At 44.4% G+C, this 19840-nt stretch overlaps 1 protein-coding gene across 7 annotated transcripts in view; it reads left to right on the top strand.

Annotated features, from left to right (window-relative positions):
• LOC142975305 (protein nubbin-like) overlaps positions 1-19840 on the top strand; it is a 171995-nt gene that overhangs the window by 148001 nt on the left and 4154 nt on the right. Inside the window, exon 1 of one of the 7 annotated variants that reach the window (XM_076118076.1) lies at positions 16824-17040. The exons of 5 other annotated variants lie outside the window; for them this stretch is intronic. In XM_076118076.1, the coding sequence (XP_075974191.1) occupies positions 16983-17040 (58 nt within the window). In that variant the 5' untranslated portion in view covers positions 16824-16982. Of the gene's footprint in view, positions 1-16823; positions 17041-19840 lie in introns of those variants that run through there. One more of the 7 variants, XM_076118074.1, reaches the window with a different exon arrangement.

The raw sequence follows: 19840 nt of genomic DNA, 5'->3' as shown, positions 1-19840 counted from the left end.
CCGCAATTCGCATTCAAATCGCTCTGAGAGCTGTAATCCGCGCCATTGTTCCACGTAAACAATCGTTTCCCATCGCGCCGCCAGCTCGTCGATCGACACTGAACCCTGCGTCCACCGCGGAAGGTCTCGTTTCAGTTCGACTCGTCTGTCCGGACACACGGACTCTGTTAGTTTTTTTGGTGCTGCGCGGTGAGCGCGGGTGTGTAGCGCGATGATTAGAGCGGAGCGGAGCAGACCGCTAATTAAACGTAATGACGGTGTGATAAACAAACAAACAACGCCTTTGTGTCGCTCCTCCCGCGCCACCACCGCCGCCAGCACCGCCGCCACTGACACTCAGCGCCTCCAATACATTCATTACCGGGTTACGCGGCGCTCGTGATTTGAATAGCAGCCGCCGCAGTCGCGTCTCCGACCTATAGCAGCTAATGAAGCGGCCCGCGCTTTGTGTCACCCGCCGCTCACATCACACACACCACACCGACCACACCGCACGTCACAGTGGTAGTGGTAGATGCTGCAGTCTGCTGCACTCATTACATTCCAACACCCGACGCTCTGCACGGGCCACTGTACACAAACACGGGTATATAATACTGTGATACAAGAGTTCACATACTTACAAACAATCATAATATCACTTGTTTTAACAATTAGTGAATGCCTCGCATTGTGAAAGAATCTTTATATAATGAACTTTCTCAATAAGATAAAATATTGATGTGTGTGGTACGACACTACGTACATACAGTGTTGAGTGTTGAGTGTTGAGTGTGTGACGCGCGTCCATGCGTCACTCGCTCTACACTGTCGCACTCACTGTGTCTCGTCGTGGTAATGGAGCAGATCATGATACAATAAGTGTTGGCTCTCACTAAATATTCCATCATTTTATGATTTGCTGACTGAATATTGATGGTTGTTCTATTTGGCGTGGACTAGCATTTATACTTCTCGAACAGTTGCTCCACACACACACACACACCTACATACATTTATATGCACACTCAGACACTCGTAGCGGCGTGTAGTACATGATAGTGACAATGTAATGAGCGAAGGTTCAGGCGACGTGTAAATCGTACTTATCCGTTGTAAACAATTACTGCGCGTGTAATTATCCGCGTACACTGTTTCATATCGCACTTGTACCGCCCCCCGGTCGCCCCCGCGCGCCGGATGCACTTATTACTAACTAATGCACTTAATTCTACTTGGAAACGCACTCGTTATACATACATACATGTCATGTCGGACAATTAACGTGCGTTACACGCGCTCACTGCTCACCGCTCAGTGCTCATATCGTTCACTAGCAATAGCTCATTACCGCCATTACTATCTACCACCACTTCACATATACATAATATGTGACGCGAGTCTTTCCTCCTTTATAATATAACGTTACTTTAAATAAATTGTTGAATACTAACAAACTGTTACCTTCGCTGTGTTGATAATTATATCAGTACGAATAAATCAATAAGTCACCGCGTCACGGGGCGCGGGCGCGACATGCGATATAACATTGTAAAGATATTTTCAATTTAGCGCCACGTGTGACACGTGCCGGCGGCGGCGGCGGTCACACAGCGACGGTATTTATCTGAATAATAATAGAAGTCAATTTCACGGCGCATCTGTTTTTTAAATACTCGACCGAAATGTCCGGTAAACCGACGACAAAAACTTTAATGTACTTTTGTTTGGTATTTATATTTCGATTTAAGCCAGAAGAAAGGCAGCAATCCTATAAGTTAGTTTAATCATAAGGTCACTTATTTGCGTATAGTGGGCGGTGTGGTTGCGCGGGCGCACTTCCTTACAAACGACATCAACGCGCGCCGCTACGAGCACGCTACACACCGCGCTTGGGGACGGTATTGGTCAACTCGCACCATACCTGTAGCGCGGGCTGGATTGTGACATTAAACATGACTTACATTCAAATAAGAACATTGTTTGCACAGCGCCGTCGAGGCGGCTGGCGGTGGCGCGGCGGCGCTGGCGGGGCCGTGGGAGCTCGCGAATTACTTCCAACAGTTCCAACTAGAACTCGTAGCGTTCACCGATCTTATTGAGCATTGTTTATTGGAGCACTGCTCCAGTCCCACTGCTCATTCTTATTGGTATGTTATCTTCAACATCGCCGGTGTAATCCAATAGGAGTTGTTTGAGCGTCGGATATGATTTCTTAGTAGATACAGAGCGCAGTGAGCGCAGTGAGCGCGGCCGCAAGTAATTGAGTTCCAACGTTGTCCGTGTCGTGAAACGCACACTCACGCTACTGCCAGCACCGCTAGAACCGGCCGACTAGTTCGATGACATCACTAGGTGTAACGTGCCTAGCTAATTAATGACCGTATAGACTATATTGTATTTTAACTCGTATTGAAAGTGTCATGATAGTATCGCACGTATTATCACGTGGACGCTTCTGCAACAGATACACGCAGCGGAAGATATTTATAGATGAGCGGCGCGCGGTGCGTGCGCGCAGCTTTTTGTGCGCGGGCCATTGTGCGCCGCGTGACGTCATCACAACAATATCGGTGCACGCGGGGGGCGCGGGAGGCGCGGGGAGAGGGGCGATGACCCCGCGACGATTAATAAATTAAGATAACAAATTAAAGTAAGTCGTGTAGATGAGCTCTGTGTCTAGCGCCAACACTCCGACCGCCGGCCGACGCACTACTTCAACGGCCAGCACACCTTACAACATATGTGTTCGTCCCGAAAACAATCCGTGTTGGCGTGTTTACATGCGACATGTCACGTTTCTCACTAGTAGGAGATGCGATGTGTCGCTTGCAGAGAACAGAGTCCAACTATCCACTAGACACAAAGAAAGTTGTAGTACAATGCTAACAGTGTTGTGCGGCGGCTGATCGCTATCGACGCGGCTTTACATTAGCCTTTAAATAGAAACTCCTTCGTCATCGGCGCGTACCGCACACAATAGCGCGCGCTGATAATATAATCATATTGTAATTCGTCTCTGCGCCTCCACAGTCCTCTCCGCGACGTGTCACACTATGTCGACCGTGTATACATAGGTGGTGTGGTGGCTCGTGGTGGCGCGTGGTGGTGTGTGGCGGCGTGTGGTGGCGGTGATGGTCGTGCCGCTGACAGTAATTGATTGACGCGGCGGATGGCGCGGCGCGCACAAAGCGGATAATATCTTCATAAATCGATATTTCCTCCGCTAATAAAGCGATATTAATTATCTAGTATTCAAATCTCGGATGTTGAACATTCGTGCGGCGCTCGTGACCGAGCCCCGCGCCCGCCGCCCCGCGCCCTCCCCCGCGCCTCCTCTCTCGATTAATAATCGCGGTCGACGGCCGCGGCCCGATTATTCGAGCTCGTGCGATTAACGATTATGATTCGATTACTGTTCGCCGGCCGGCGCATTGTCAGCGGACTCCGAGCGAAGTCCCCGCGGCCCCTGCGTCCAGCCGCGCTCCCCGCGCCGTCGCGTCATGTCATCACTGCACCTGAACTCACCTGAACAATCACTTACTCCAACTAAATCGAACACTATATGATAGATACAAGACAATTTTCAGAAACGAACTAGTCATGACGAACTTTGTATTAGTTTTTGTTAATATGATGCCGGGTTCCTTCACAAATATAGATAACTTGATCAATGTTTGTACAGCAGGTATCCTTACGGTACGGAATACATAGATACATATTAAAAAAAATAAAACATATATATTAAAGTAATATAAAACTAAAATTAACGTGGTGCTAACTACGGTTCGTGTCTTATGCCCGGTTTTCGAGGCACATTTAGCGGTTTTTATAAAAGTTTTAACGCTAAATGAACCTCAAAAACCGGAGGTTATTCTTTTAATGTTCTTATTGAATGTACAATTAAATGCAATAATATATGTAGTGTGAACAGTTATGTAGCGTGAAATGATACAAGTGATCCCACCGAGTGTCCGTGCTAGTGTATAATAGTGTAGACAGTGTGTGTGATGTGTGTGGTGTGTGTACATCCGCGGTGTCGCTGGTGTGGCGCGACGTGTGACGCGACGTGTGACGATCAGCGCGCGACATCGCGCCGCGTCGTCCGCAGTCCGGCACACCGGCACACGTATGATACATCACATGTGCCGGTGGTCGGCTGCGATCTGCCATCAGATAGCGGCGCCGCAGTGCAAGTGTCAGCGCCACATCCGCCGCGCGGCGCTGCCTGCACGCCGCACGCTCAGCCTTATCACTTAGTGTCGCTTGCATTTTGCATCCAAACAATTGTATTATTATTGTGTCGTCGACAGTGGTTTAATTACCGACATCACCGGTGCACGAGCCGCTCGGGGCGGGGGGGGGGGGGGTTGAGGGTCGCGGGGCGTGAGGCGAACACCGTTAGCGGCAAGTAATACGATATGTATAGGTTTTTCAATAATTTGTATGACGTATAATGAGCGGCGGAATTATTGAGTAGTGCAGGTGTGCGCTCATATTGTCTGACGAAATGAACGCGCCCTCACCCACACACACACACACACTTATACACACGTTATCACACGGCATATATATAATACAACATAGTAGTACGACTTCACTTACAGTTTGATTAAAGGGTCGTTATTATAATCTACTAACAATGATGTTTAAAGTGAGTTTCTTCAGTGAGAGACTGAAAAATACATTGTACTTCACGACAGCATCTCACGTGCATGCAGTGTTACGATACATACTTACATGTTAGCATTATATGCACATAGTGTCGATCCACATCAAACATATTATAAACCAGTTTTCATCAACAAGTTCAATATTTCATTGTGATTATAAAAAGACGAAGAATAATAAGTAAAAATAATATATTTATCCTGAAATCATATCATGTTTGTTCGGCACAGTGTGCAGTGGTTAACGTGGTCACCTCGCCGCAATAACGGTAGTGCCGCGTGTGATGGGTTCGAATCCACTCGGAATAGATTGTGTGTGATGGCCACGAGTACCTAGTTGCCTGAGCCTAGTTGTAAATTTGTATATAAAAATATGTAACTTTCTAAAAATATATAAGTAAGTTTATCAGTTATTTGGTTACAGTAAAATCTCTGCTTATTTTGTAATCATATATCCGCGTGTGTGTTGTCCAATGATATTAATTTATTATTTTACTAGCTGACCCGCGCAACTTCGCTTGCGTCACATAAGAGAGAATGGGTCAGAATTTTCCACGTTTTTGTAACACTTTTTACTGTTACTCTGCTCCTATTGGTCGTAGCGTGATGATATAAAATATGCTTTTTTTTTCACGAAAAATATTCTCAAAATTATTTATAAATATCTCTTAATATAACGAAATCGCGCTAAGGCATATCCGCCATTAAAACAGTTGCCATGACAACGGAATTTTGTTAATTCAGTGTCATTATAATATTGATTATTCGCGACTTCGTTCGCCACCTGAATTTTACCGGGAAATTCGTCATTTTCCCGGGGTAAAAAGTAGCCTATGTCCTTTCTCGGGTATCAAAATATCTCCATACCAAATTTCATGCAAATTGGTTCAGTAGTTTAGGCCTGATTGAGTAGCAGACAGACAGACAGACAGACAGACAGACAGACAGAGTTACTTTCGCATTTATAATATTAGTATGGATAACACCCTCACTTTACTACAGAAGATTAAAATAAATCAACAACACGGTAACTGTAATTCCTCACTTTCTTTCTAATTCTAGTAAATATTTGGTATACTTATTTAAAATGATAATCACATTATATTAAACTAACGGCAAATGTTATCTATTGTGATTTGGATAAGGTCATTACTTCTTATTGACCTTACATGAAGCTGTTGGTTTCATAATCATAATTTTGTACTCAATTAACTTGTCAGACATGTGTTTAAGATCATGTTGACTGTATGACTATTTGTATGCACTAGTTTTTTGATTTACCATTTTTTTTATTATACAAAATATTGGATGATATAACAGCAGCATTCTGTGTAATATGTTAGAGGTATCACTATGTTAAAGTGAGCGTGTGCGGGGTCGGAGTGTGGTCGGAGTGTGGCCGGAGTGGCGGAGTGCGGCGGGAGCGTGGTCGGTGTCGACTCTCAGGTGTACATCGTACAATATTGTGCGGTGGAGGCGCGAGGGTCCGGCGCAAACCTCGTTAGCTGAATATGCACTCCAATCTTCGGCGGAATCGAATTTGCGCCCTCGTCCGCTCCGAGTGGCCTTTTAAAGGGCCTCGCGACGAGATGTTGATGGATTATTTGTGAAGTGGCCGCCCGCCTTTGAAATCTTTCGCGCGTTAAAACGGAGGTAATCTCGGCCCTCGCCCTCACTCCCGCCGCCCCGCGCGCCCGCCGCCCGCGCCCTGCACTGTACGTGTACACAGCCCGCAGCCTTCGTTTTGTTTACCTAATCATTTTATTGCCCCCGCCGCCCCCGCTCCCCGCCCCCCGCCGGGCCCCCGCAGCACGGGAGCGCGGGGCCCCGAGGCGACGTTGAAATTTATTTGAAATGTTGTAATCGGTGGTGCGACAGATGTCCCGCCGCGTACAACCCTTCAGCCGGCGCTCCCGCCTCCTGTACTACAAGCCGCTGTTACATTTATCGCGGAATAAAAAACTTGCCTCCTCCTGAGAAAACTCGATCGCAAGCTGCGTCGTAATTTTTACATTTTTTACCCTAAAAATGTGTGTCAGAGGGGTGTTGCGCGGGGTGAGGGGCGCGGCGCGGCGGGAGGCGACAGGTCCCCGCTCAGACGCGAAATCTCTTTTTTAGCGCAAAAACGCGGAGCGGAACAATGCCTGACCCATTTCCCGGCCGTGGGAAGGAATAACGTCTCCGCCGATACGACGTTTTTGTCATAAAAAATGCATTACCCCACATTTTAAAAAATTCGTCGATTATAAAAAAAGCGCGATGCTAACGCAACCATTGTTCGTTCGGGATATTGAAATTTCAAACTCGGAAGGGTGAGATTTATGTGTAAAATAACGGTTTTTTGGGAAAAAACGTTTGGAATCAGCTGCACTTAACATAATAAACACAAAAAGCTCGTTAGTCGGTTACACAGTGACACACTGCGCTCTTCCAGAACCCTCTCGTCGTGTTCTGCTCCTGTACACGTACACACTCGTACACGTCACATGATGATATTACCGCGTTGAGTACTGTTGAGGCTCGACGCAGACTATCTGCCATAGAGTGCGCTAAGAACACTAACCACTTGATGATCATATATTGCTCATATGACTCGTTATTACATTGAACAAACACACAGCGTGCTCACCTGTGGCTGTACAACACCGGACTTCACGTTCACTCGTGTCACGCCGGAGACCACCAGTGTTATACTTACACTTAATATATTATAACGTGTTATAAATGTTATCATTGTAATACGTATGTAAGAGGCAGACATCAGCATGTTTGTATTGATAGTAGAGCGTCGTAGACACTGTGTGTTTGTAGATACAGAAGTTATTATGTAATCTATTATATGTAGGTATGTAATGCACGTACGCGGCCAGGAGGCACCGAGCACTCGATATATGTATGTTGTATGTTCCTGTGTGTCGTCTAGTGTTGATGGTAACATTGTAATTCATGTTCGTGTCCGCACTGCTCATAGCACTGAACTCGACAACCTCAAGTTCTCTCCTGCTATCCTGACATTAGTAATATTAGTGCTTTCACTACTATCAGTTCAAACTATGCGCTACATTGTAATAGTCTAGGCATTTTGAAGCGAAGTATTTAACTTTAATGATGAAAATTATTTAGTTATTTTACAAATACGAAATACATAACGAGACATTGTAGATTATTTTTATAAACGCCACTGATAGAGATTGGTTTAATTACTTCATTGCTTGAGTTTTGTGTACACCTGGTATTATTCGGTGCACAAATCATGGATATACAAAACTATTTGAAGACTGAAAATGGGGCTCTATCTTCTAAATTGGCACTCGATCATGCCTGTGTTATTGTGTTGTTATTAATATGAAGTTTAAGTGTGATTGTTATAATTTAATGTAAACAAACAAAAGATACAGTAACTTGTAATTGTAGTACTGCAACGTAAACAAGAATATTCAATAACGGTATCGGTACAGTGTGTGTGTGAATTTATACGCAGAGCACAATCACTTTCATAAACCTTGAAACTTAAACTGCTTAAATGATAAAAAAACACATAACGTTAGATACCGCTTATTAATACCAGAAACTAACATGACATAATATAAGAAGGAGTTTTAAAAAGATTACTCATCAAATCTAGATTGGATATAAATAAATAGGACCATTAGGAAACACGATTTTTTTTTGTTTTGAAACGTAAACAACTATCGAATTGATAATCTTCTCTTTTACTTATAGTCGGTTAAAATTCAGAAACTGTTATGAAAGTGTTTAGTTTGTTATTGCGGTGTGAGTGGTGACCACAATGTAGATAGTGGCAAATAGTGTGGCGGCCGCCGGCGCCGGCGCGTGTCACCGACATCACCGCTGCACCGTCACCGCGCCGTGCGTCGCGTGCGCGTCCTTGCGTCTGTGTCTGTACGTCTGTGCGTCACACAACCCTTTGCTCAGAGTCGCGGCACGTACCATTGTGTGTCTGTATCTACACCACTAATGATCTTCACTCGCTACTCACTCCACTGACTCGTGCCACTAACTACTAACACATTGACAACTATCAGACTCTATCTACGAGTACACCAGTTATACTGTACTTGTGCTATTCTTTCGTCTAACTACGGAATATCGCACAATTTTAATACAAATTATGTAGATCTGTCGTAATACAATCATTTTATAACAAGTAAGACTTCGGTAGAGAGTTGCGGCAGCTTGCTACCATAGTTTACATTTATAATATGTATTATTTCACAGTTAAGTATAGTTATAGTGACTAGCAGTCACAAACACCAGCGAATGTTTCATTATCTGTGCGAAACATTACAGTTCTTGTGTCGTTGGTTGTAATTAATATGCATGTTTCAGATTCCTTCACTTAACGCATTGACTTACATTATAATCTTGATTTCCGTAAACGTTTACTTTACTGAAGTTTGAAATCTTTTCAACCATTTTTTATGCACTGCCACAAAATATTAATTAATTTTATGACTTAGGTCTGTCTCACAATCAGAAAATCAAGTAGGTTACAGAGTAACTTGAAACCATTGACTAAGCTGTAACCTAAATGTGAAAAAATTATAGAACATCATCACTGAGCCTTGACTAACACAGTGATACAGTGTGACACGTGTAACTGGTTCAGTTCCCGGTTGTGACGACGCTCTGTGTTTATTTATTATGATTTATTTAAGTTTCCAGCGAAGTGCGATGAAAGAATGAAGTCTTTTAAGGACGAAAATCACAAACATTATTTGATACTTATTAATCCCTATTGTTGTACCTCGACATGTGTAGTTGTATCATATGTAACGACACGCATGTAATGTATGTATATCAGAGCTTTGTGAAGCATCACGATTATTCACGATTTATTCGATAGTGAACAGTTAAGAGCTCTGTAAGTCTGTACACTCTGTATGCATCGAGTGTGAGTAATATGTGTATTGTGCACTGTGAAGTACTTCTGCGACGCTGTACTCGCTGCAACTCGGTGATTGCACTATACATTGATTGATATTCAGCAGCGTTTCCAAATAATAGAGTAACGAGATTGTCGTCTCGACAGTTACTTTAAAGTGTTGGTGGCGAGCGCTCGACGCCGGTGTGTGTGTGTGTGTGTGTGAGTGTGTGTGTTTGTGTGCGGAGTGTGTGGAGAGCGGCCGAGTGAGCGCGCGAGTGCGGGAGTGCGCGGAGGACGGAGGGAGCGTATGCAAACGAGCCGCGCCGGGAGGCGGGCCCGCGCTAAAAAACGCCCCGCGACGCGCCCTCCCCTCGCGCCCCGGCCTCACCCCGCGCTCGCCCTGTACCTGCGCAACGGAAATTAATAAAAAACTGCCGCAATCTGTTCCGCGCGACATGAAAAGTGAAACGGTGAAGGGTGATCCGCGACACAATGCAACCCTTCGCTAGCATTGTGCGCGCGCGCACCCCCCGCGCCCCGCGCCCCGCGCCGCACGCAACCCCTGCCGGCGAACACGTGCGCGTGCGCGTATGTAGCGACGTGTACATACGCTTTGTGCGAAAGGATAACATTTCACTTTTAACGAGCATCGGCTTTGTATAAATCTCACTAGTATTACGAGCCGGTCGCGACTCACCTCCACACCGCGACCACTCTGCGATACTCAACTACTATTTATGTATATAACTGCTATCTTGTTACAATTAACTCGTATATTTGCATGCGTTGCAAGCTCGTCTACTTTATATACATTGCGTATTACGTATTTAATTGCATTGTACATCGAACGCAACAAAAGCTGATATTTCATACATCGAAGCACTTAACTTGTTAATGATGGTCCTGCAACAAGTCCTCATACTTGTTTAACTTAGTCATTGTAAGAATTAACTACTTAGTGCTAAATAAAACATGGTACTAAACGATACAGGAGGGACATTGTACAATGTACAGGCAGACATCAATCACCTTCCACAATTATTGAACAGACATGATATGATAATATTATGTTGATATCTTGTACAGAAGTGATTGTTTTATATTTGCTCATTTTCTAATTATCTCCCCGAAAATAAATGATGGTCGGCTTGTATGCCTGTTCCAAATAATTTAAGATCATTGAATTGGCGGATGATTAGAGAAGATTGGCGTCAGGCACACTTCAATGTTTGGTTAAATAGCCCCTACAATCTACATACACACTGTATAATGCATAAAACTTGGGTGATCAGTGATAACATTATTGTGAGTAATTAAACAAATACAAAGATAAATAATATATAAAAAAATATTATTGGACAACTCACACACACAGTTATTTGATTTCAAACTATGTTTTATGATAACCAAATAACTGATAAACATACTAATATAAATTTATCTTATTATAATTTATGAATTTACACCAGGCTCATAACAAATACTCGTGCTATCCACAAAGATATGTCCCGGGTGGGATTTGAACCCGGCACACTCGGCGCTACGGTCACTGCGGTCAGGTGATCACTTTAACCACTGCGCCAAACGTGCATTTAATTAGTAATTTAGTTTCGTCGGCATATATTATGACGTCATGGACAGTGTGGGTACATGACATGTGGAGGCGCTGTGTGTGTAGTGTGTGTAGTGTGTGTCGCACGAGGTAGAGGCACGTCGGTGTTTGCAGTAGTAGTTAGAGGCGGAGGGACGCTCGCGCGGAATGCTGCCGACTCACTGAACACAAACAATTTTTAATGTCGTATCCGGAGGGCGGCCGAGACTTGCTGAACAAACTCACTGACACACAGTACACTGTACACAAAGTACACGGCAGACACGCTCCCTCCGGCGGATGCTGCGCTTTGATCTCACTCATCTCATATGTCCCTCCAGCGAGCCGTCACCGCCACCGCTCGGCTCTCCTCATGCAACAGAACACTCTCTCATCTAAGGGACGACTGACGACCATTGTCCGAACGGTCTATTTATAAAACTTGTTCTACTCTAACTAATAGTTGATAAGCGATACGATGTGACAAGAAACATGACTAAGGGTTATTGCACATGTATATTTTATAATAATTCACATGCATTGTTTTGCTTTATAATTCTTACTTGTAACTTGACATTCACCATATTCATCGATTGAATGCTAGTACCTAAATCATATTTAGAATATAACTTCATAAACAGACAGACTATTACTTCACATAACTTGACTATACATATAGCCGTGCAGTCTGCTTAGTACTCCCAACATAATTATAACATTTTAGACTTAAACGATGACCGTTGTCAATAAAGTAATAGTCACTAGTGTTAGTCGTTTGATGGTAGTTGAAGTGAAGCAGTGTGTCCGTGTCTGTGTGGTGATGAGTGCAGCGCGGTCATGTCTGCGATCAGACGCTCGTTAGTCTTGCTAATGTTACTATTGAAGTTCGGGATTGAGGCCGCCATTAAACGTGATTAAAGCAATTTATAATGTTTATTCGGCCGCGATATAAATGATTAAAGCGCAAGTCGCGCGCGGCCCGCATCGCCTGCGCCCCGCACAGATATCGGTGGCACGCGTCACCCCGCGCCCCGCGCCCCCGCACCACGCGACCCCGCTTATTGTTATATTAAATAGAGTTAACTGCCGCTAAAGGGTTGCGACGCGTGGCTCGACCCTCCCCCGCGCCACCCCGCACCACCCCGCGCCGCCCCGGCCTGCGCCCGCGCCACGACCGGGCGACGAGGTGTACGGATGTGTGCACGCGCCTGCTGCGATTTCGATTTCGATCACTATTGTGTTATTCATCGCTAAACTCTTTCTCTCCGCCGACTATAAAAAATCCGTTGTCGTTTAACAAACATCGACTGCAAACGTCCCGCGTGTCAGATGTCAATCGACACGCAGACACTCTCATTACTTAGTAATCGACGCGTTATTCGAGTCGCTTCAAAACGACCAACTTGAACGTACAACTGACAAAAACTAGTCGTGATTGTCGTCGCTTTAATTAAATAAAACATTACAGCATTGTCAGCGATACGACCACTCGACCACTCGACCAGTCGACCACACCGCGGTCAGTCTCCTCTCGGGAGCTGACGTCGAGCTGCATTCCTTTATTATGTTTCAATACAAACAGACAGCTCAGATACGTTTTAAATTAAATAACAAGTAAAAGTCGCTACTCGTATGACCAAACGTAGAGTTCAAATCAATTTGATTTTGGGTAAACCTTTAAACTAAAACAAAACATCAGGAAAATATTGTTGTTGTTTGTTATGATAGCGATGAAAAATATGTAACCAGAAGACTTTAACGAATAGTCCTAGTTTGGGATGACTCCGTCGTTTCTTTGTGCTCGCCTTTAACTGACTTCTTGTTTTGGGTGGTTTAGGGTCTTGGATCCAGTGTGATGATTCATTAGGGACGAAGGATAAGGACTTGGTGTCTATTGATCGTAACGGTTATTAAATGGAACATCAATCATCATTGAGTTAACATCGCAGTACATAAGCGGAGCGCGTCGTTATCGTGTGGACGGCATGTGTCGCGCAATATCGCGTCGTGCAATAAAGCGTTCGTCACACGCTCGTATATCATGCCGGTTTAAATTAAAGCCGTCACGTTGTCGTGTCGCGCTGATCATTTGCACAATGTCGCGCGCCGCCCATATATCACGCGTCAACCCTTCCGCGCGGAGCCCCCGTGCCGCGTCGTACACAAATCAGTTCGTTTTTTAGCGTCGCTTGATCTCCATACGCCGCGGGGTCGCGGGTGTGAGGCGCGGGGCGCGGGGGGCGCGGGGCGCCGCGCGGGCCAATCGCGGCGCGCACATCTACATACGACACATTTACATACGAGTGGCACATGTAAATCACCGCGATACCGCGGCGTGGCACCGAGCGCGCCCTTATGTACTGCGTTCAACCCTTTCTACGTCGTTCAGTGACGTCATCGCGTGTTCCATTTTTGCATATTGATCATTTCGGTAACATTACAGTATGTCACTCCTCTTTTATATGTAGACTTTGGCTTTTTCCGCTTTTCCATGCAAAGAGTAGCCATCATTCAAAACCATCAAAATCAAATCATTTATTAATTTAGGTCAAATATTGACACTTGTGATAGTCTTTACAATCTACCACAAGCTCGGAAAGGGGGTAGAGCCTTATGAAAAGAACAAGCAAGAAATTAAAGGTCACTCTTTTCAATCTGCAAAAGATTTACAATGTGGTTGATACAATAATTGATCATGCGAGGATCATTAATTTAAGAGCACATCACATTTTTTATCACTTAATTACTTAATATAGGGATACTAGCTGACCCGCGCAACTTCGCTTGCGTCACTTAAGATAATCATAATTTTCCCCGTTTTTGTAACATTTTTCACTGTTCCTCTGCTCCTATTGCTCCTGCTGTCGTAGCGTGATGATATATAGCCTATAGCCTTCCTTGATAAATGGGCTATCTAACACTGAAAGAATTTTTCAAATCGGACCAGTAGTTCTCGAGATTAGCGCGTTCAAACAAATAAACAAACTCTTCAGCTTTATAATATTAGTATAGATTAACATTATTGTATTAATTTATTTATTTCGTATTGACGGTCGATGGTCAACGAACCGAATCCGAGACAACATACTAAACTGTACATAGCCAGCGTGGTCGTTGGCCTCAAGGCCTAACCCCTCCCAAGTTCGGGAAGAGATCCTTGTCAAAAATTAACAAAATAATAATAAAATATGAATCCCTAACAACGGCTAAAGATTCATATTAGTTAGTTTAACGCTAGAGCTGCTGCGTTGAATAACTCGGACCCTCGCAGAATAGTTTGTTCGTAGCTGTACCAGTATTAGTATGTAAAGCCACCCTCGAGCCGCGCCTCATACAAGTAACGCGCCGTGAAACGACCCGCTCAATTGTAAATGCAAATAGCGAGTTAATCCAACATGGCGCGTGCACCCTCCGACCTCCGACCTCCGCCGCGCCGCACCACGCTGCACCACGCTGCACCACGCGGCACCACGCTGCACGCTCATTGTCTCCATACATATTGATTAGCGCGGCTCCAAACACTCAACGCTACTCACTACTCTACTATTCAGAAAGAAATCATTCCAGATCAGCAGTGTAACATTCCAGCAGTATTTTAAGGTAAATTAACGGCGTCCCACAAAAGTGTGAAAGTCAACATAATTGCACCCTCAATAAAATATGCTAGATGTGACGTAGAGACAAGTGTCGAGCACGTCGTGCACTCAGCGCCGCGCACTGTGTGCAGTCTCACTGACGAGTGACGTCACACGCTCACAAACGACATAACAGCTTAATATAATATCAACCTTGTTCAATCATTCATCGAACATGAAATGGTAAGGAAACGCTTAATTGTATGAAACTATTCACACAACTTACACATTCACTCGTAATAGTGTTTTTGAACCGCGGCAATATTTATAATATCTAAGTGAACGCACTTGAACATACATCACGACGACAACTCATCGTCAAGTGCTCCACGATTTACACAAAACATGTTTGACAAAATAAATAAATATGTTGTTCAGTAAGTAGTCGCGCCCTCACAAAGACCTCTCTCGGCGCATTCACTCAGTCGGGCTCTCGGGCGCTCGACCCTCGGGCCGCGGTACAACCCTTCAACGGTCGCCAAATCTTTAATTAAATATGAGTGAGGTAGCGAGGGTCACGACACATAATAAAACTGCACAAATATAGAAATCACGGCTCATAAAAACCCCATAACAACGGCAAAACACGCGGAGGGTAGCGCCGCTACGAGCTGCTACGCCGCGTAGCACCGCTACGACAAGCTGTGCAGAGCAGTTATCAATGTCAGCATTGTACGCCTACAACGACTCATCGGTTTATGACGAATGACGATCAATTAAGTGCTCACTGTGCACGGACCGGCAGTCGGCACACTTCCCATCGGCCATTATCCCTCATTAGGAATATTTTAAGTAAAGTTTACCGAGTACGAACTACATCGAGACGACAGAGACTAGAGAGAGAAGTGAGCTATAGGTTAACATATTATTATGCGTATTGAAATGTGTTTGTTTAACTGGTCTTCAATACAGTTACTATCAATAAGATGGCACTCTCAGTATGAGCATACAAACAGTTCCTAAAAAAACATCGGCGGTGCACGTTACCGTTAACATAAACACGATTATTCCGTTTTAAAGAAGAGGAGCTCTCACAAAGGAGCGAATATCTTATTCAAAGTAGCAATATGTTGGCGCCTAAACAAACAGCCAGCACATTACGTAAATGCATTCCGCGATAGAGATGCATGAGAGTGGCCCCGGCGCGGCCGGCGAGTGAGGCGAGCGCCGGACGCGAATTAAACTTAGATCGAGCGGCGTGTTTGCACACATTACCATTACAAAGGCGCCACACACACATACATACACCTTCATCGTGCTCTCACATACACACACACACACACACACACAGTGTGCTGGACTAGCTTCAAGAGTGACCACTGCCTTGTACAGCATACATACTAGAGCAGAGCGTGTGCGGAGCGCGCCGCCCCTATCACTACATCAAACAGGAGGCAGCTCTTTCATCTGTTATCAACCTCCACCGACACACCGACGCACCGGCGCTACACCCGAGCCGCGATACTCTTTAGATTAGTTCTTTTGTGAGCTGCTCGCGTATCTGCTAATACTCGGATAGTTAGATTGTCGTGTAACTGTACAAACAATATCACCGGAACAATAATGTTATTGTGGCACGTTATTGTGGAACAATAGCCGCGATGATTAGCACCATCACTGTGGACTCGCTGTGTTTTGTCTCCGCGCCTTGTCGGAGGCTGCATCTCGCGCGCCGCCAGATCACCGGAGATACGACGACCGTCCTATTATTTATTTCGTAATAACTCAGTAACGAGTCGAGGCACACGCTGCTCCACCAAGATCGTGTTTTTTTTTCAATCGAACCCGATATCGGAATTCGCGCATCGGTTAGTCGAACCCGTCGCTCCCCTTTCCTAAAAAAATTAAACAGCTTTTAAACGCGCATCGCGCTCGATCCGTTCGGCGAAAGCGAAAAAAATTCATCTCAGGTAATCGAAATAATGGCGAGGTCGCGCGAAAAAAATTCACTAAGGGCGGAAAAAGAAACGGATTCGGGCAAAAAAGTTCAAAATTTTAATTCGACGGTTGAGGGTTGAGCGGGGTGGAGAGCGCGGGGCGCGGCGCGGCGCGGGGGGCGCGGGGGGCGGGCGCGGGCTCGGGGCTCGCGCGGCGCGGCGTGTCGGCAGTGTGTCGCCGCGCGTCGTGCCGCGCACACAGTCGCCCGCTCCGCACACGCTCGCACGCAGCGCGCAGTACGTGAACACAGTACGTAGTCCGGACACACACACGCGAGCGCCATGGTCCTGTCGGCGTGCGTCCGCGCAGACACGCGCGCCTACTGCTCCGCCGCCTACCGTGAGTACCACCACTGAAACTGAACCACTGTGTGCAGTGTGACCACACTCGTCTACATCGTCATACTGTGCTACCTAATGTGTCAATATGTGATGTGATAGATGTATAGAGCTTATGTTGTTTCCTTCATCTCTTACGTGCTATGTGCTATCGGTCAGTTCATTTAATTGATTGAAACGTAACATTCAAATATATTAGAATTTCATTTCCAAATCGTATAAATTTTGGGTATGTAATAAGTTAGTTTGTATAAGTTTTATTAAACTTGCGTGATTTCAAGTGATTTCTATATGAATACTGAATTGGAGTACATTAACAATGAACCAATAACAAATATCACTAAAGACATAGTTAATTTGTGTCGTACACTGATGAAAGTAATTAATAATATTCAACCTTCCTAAATATTATGAACTAGCTGACCCGCGCAACTTCGCTTGCGTCACATAAGAGAATCATAATTTTCCCCGTTTTTGTTACATTTTTCACTGGTACTCTGCTCCTATTGGTCGTAGCGTGATGATATATAGCCTATAGCCTTCCTCGAAAAATGGGCTATCTAACACTGAAAGAATTTTTCAAATCCTACCAGTAGTTCCCGAGATTAGCGCGTTCAAACAAACAAACAAACTCTTCAGCTTTATAATATTAGTATAGATATAATATTAGTATAGATGCGAAAAGTTTAGATGTTCGAATGTTTGATATCTGCTATTCACGTCTATATCCTGCGTTAACACCACAACCTCGGGAACTGTTCACGCGGACCAAACTCTAAATAACACGTATGTAAGCTAATTAACATGTGAGCTTAAAACAATAGCCAACAATTGAACACTATAAGCATATTATTATGTACGTATTTATGAAACTTCGTGCGTGTATTCATTAGCCTGTGTATTTATATACATAACGCATGCATGCACCCTGCACATGCATTATTTTCTTTATTTTTTAAAGACAACTCCCGCACTTTGATTTGCTATTGTGTCGCGAGGACATTTACGTTTGTTAATACAAACAACGAGCACAGAGTACCACCAGGCCCGGAACAAGTATATGTGGATCACACCAATATTTGTTTTGTGTGGGAATCTAACCCACGACTTTAACCACTGCGCCACGGGGGCCGTCTCAATTTCGTTATATTACTTCATAATGTATTATTATTATATTTGATTTATCGCTTATTACGTAATAGTGTAAACAAAGATCGAGAAATTCAACAAGTAGCTTTAGTGAGGACGTGTCTCACACCCACTGCAGCACAACACTCTTTTGTTATTTAATTTTATCTGACACTTTATTAAATCATAAAAAAATGAAAATAATGTCATCACGTTCTCCGATGTGGCACTTTATTAATATTATATTAACTTTTTATCATCCCTATTATGGGTACAAAAAAGTAAACGCTCTTTGTGTTTTAAGGAAATAAAAGAGATCATTTTGTTAATAATGAATAAAAAAAAATGATATGGTAGTGTTACGTCTAGCTGAAGTTGTGTCGATGTACTTTGAGTTTTTACACTATTGTACTTTTAGCGCGGTAATATGTCGCGTCATGTCATCGTTAACTCTTAATTAATGAAAATGGAGGATTTGGCGACGCGTCCCGGAGCGCGGCACTAGTGCTGGCCTCTCTCCGGCGGCGGCACAGCACTATTATTCAATGTTAATGCGCAAAAAACACAACAACTGGCGTTTTTTATAATTGTGAATATTTCCACCCGCTACACGCCCGCGACTCTTTCCGTCGACTGCACCCTTTTCAAGTCGGCGCACAAAAACTCACGGTGACGTCTCAATGCGCTCACTTTTTTACGCATCAATTTTTTACTCAACGAAGGATACATCTTTATAATTTCGCGAATATTTGAATAAATGAACATTTGTGTCGACGCAAATCCTTTCTGATCCGCGCGGCGCGCTTGTGCCCGGATTATCCGCGGCAGGTAGCACCGCCTCGCTCCCACGAGCACCTCGCACACGCACACTTACACCTACGTGTGATGTGTCCCATGTAAACCTCATAATAATAATATATGATATTATTATAATTAAAGTTACATTTAATACCTCGTAGCGCTGCCGTAGCCTCTCGTAGACATGTGCTACGAGTTGTACTTTAGTAGTCAGCCCTTTTGTTTAAAAGCTCCGGTTATTAAACAAAAGATTTACTCTTTATAAGGAACGTTTTCATTTACCAGAAATAATTTTGTGAAGTATCACTTCACAGCAACTAGCTGTGTACAAGTATTAGAATGTTAATGGTTTGCTAGACTTGTTAACGCGGACGGTGTCTTTGTGACTACATAAATATAAATGACAAAAGCTGTAGTACAGTAATGGTAATTAGTAGTAGCGCGTGTCAGGTCCCGCCGCCCGCTACTTACACTACGTTCACAAAATAAAGCCGGATGACACGGAGTCGGCTTTATTTAGTCTAATCCGCGGGTTAATAAGCATTACGTGTAATGTGATGATGATGCGCTGGCTTCGTGCCTACAACACGGCGACACGACGCGGCGGGCCGGTGCGGCGGCGGCGGCGGGCGCCACACCGCTCGCTTATCCTATTAATTAGTATTAATTCAGGAATCCGTAAATCAGATAATCCGTTTAACAACACGCGCGCTGTCCCACCACACATATGTTATTACAACACACTGAACCCCACAGCGCCACAAGCCGCCACACGCTACCGCTACCGTCGACACTTTGTCCACAAACAATCATCGCTACTAAATATTGGAGTTTACGTGTTTACCTACTCTTAACGTATGCTACTACTATAACTA

Source organism: Anticarsia gemmatalis, chromosome 9, assembly GCF_050436995.1.
Source record: "Anticarsia gemmatalis isolate Benzon Research Colony breed Stoneville strain chromosome 9, ilAntGemm2 primary, whole genome shotgun sequence".
NCBI classification, from domain to species: Eukaryota; Metazoa; Arthropoda; class Insecta; order Lepidoptera; family Erebidae; genus Anticarsia; species Anticarsia gemmatalis.
This window is presented reverse-complemented; position numbering and strand designations above follow the sequence as displayed.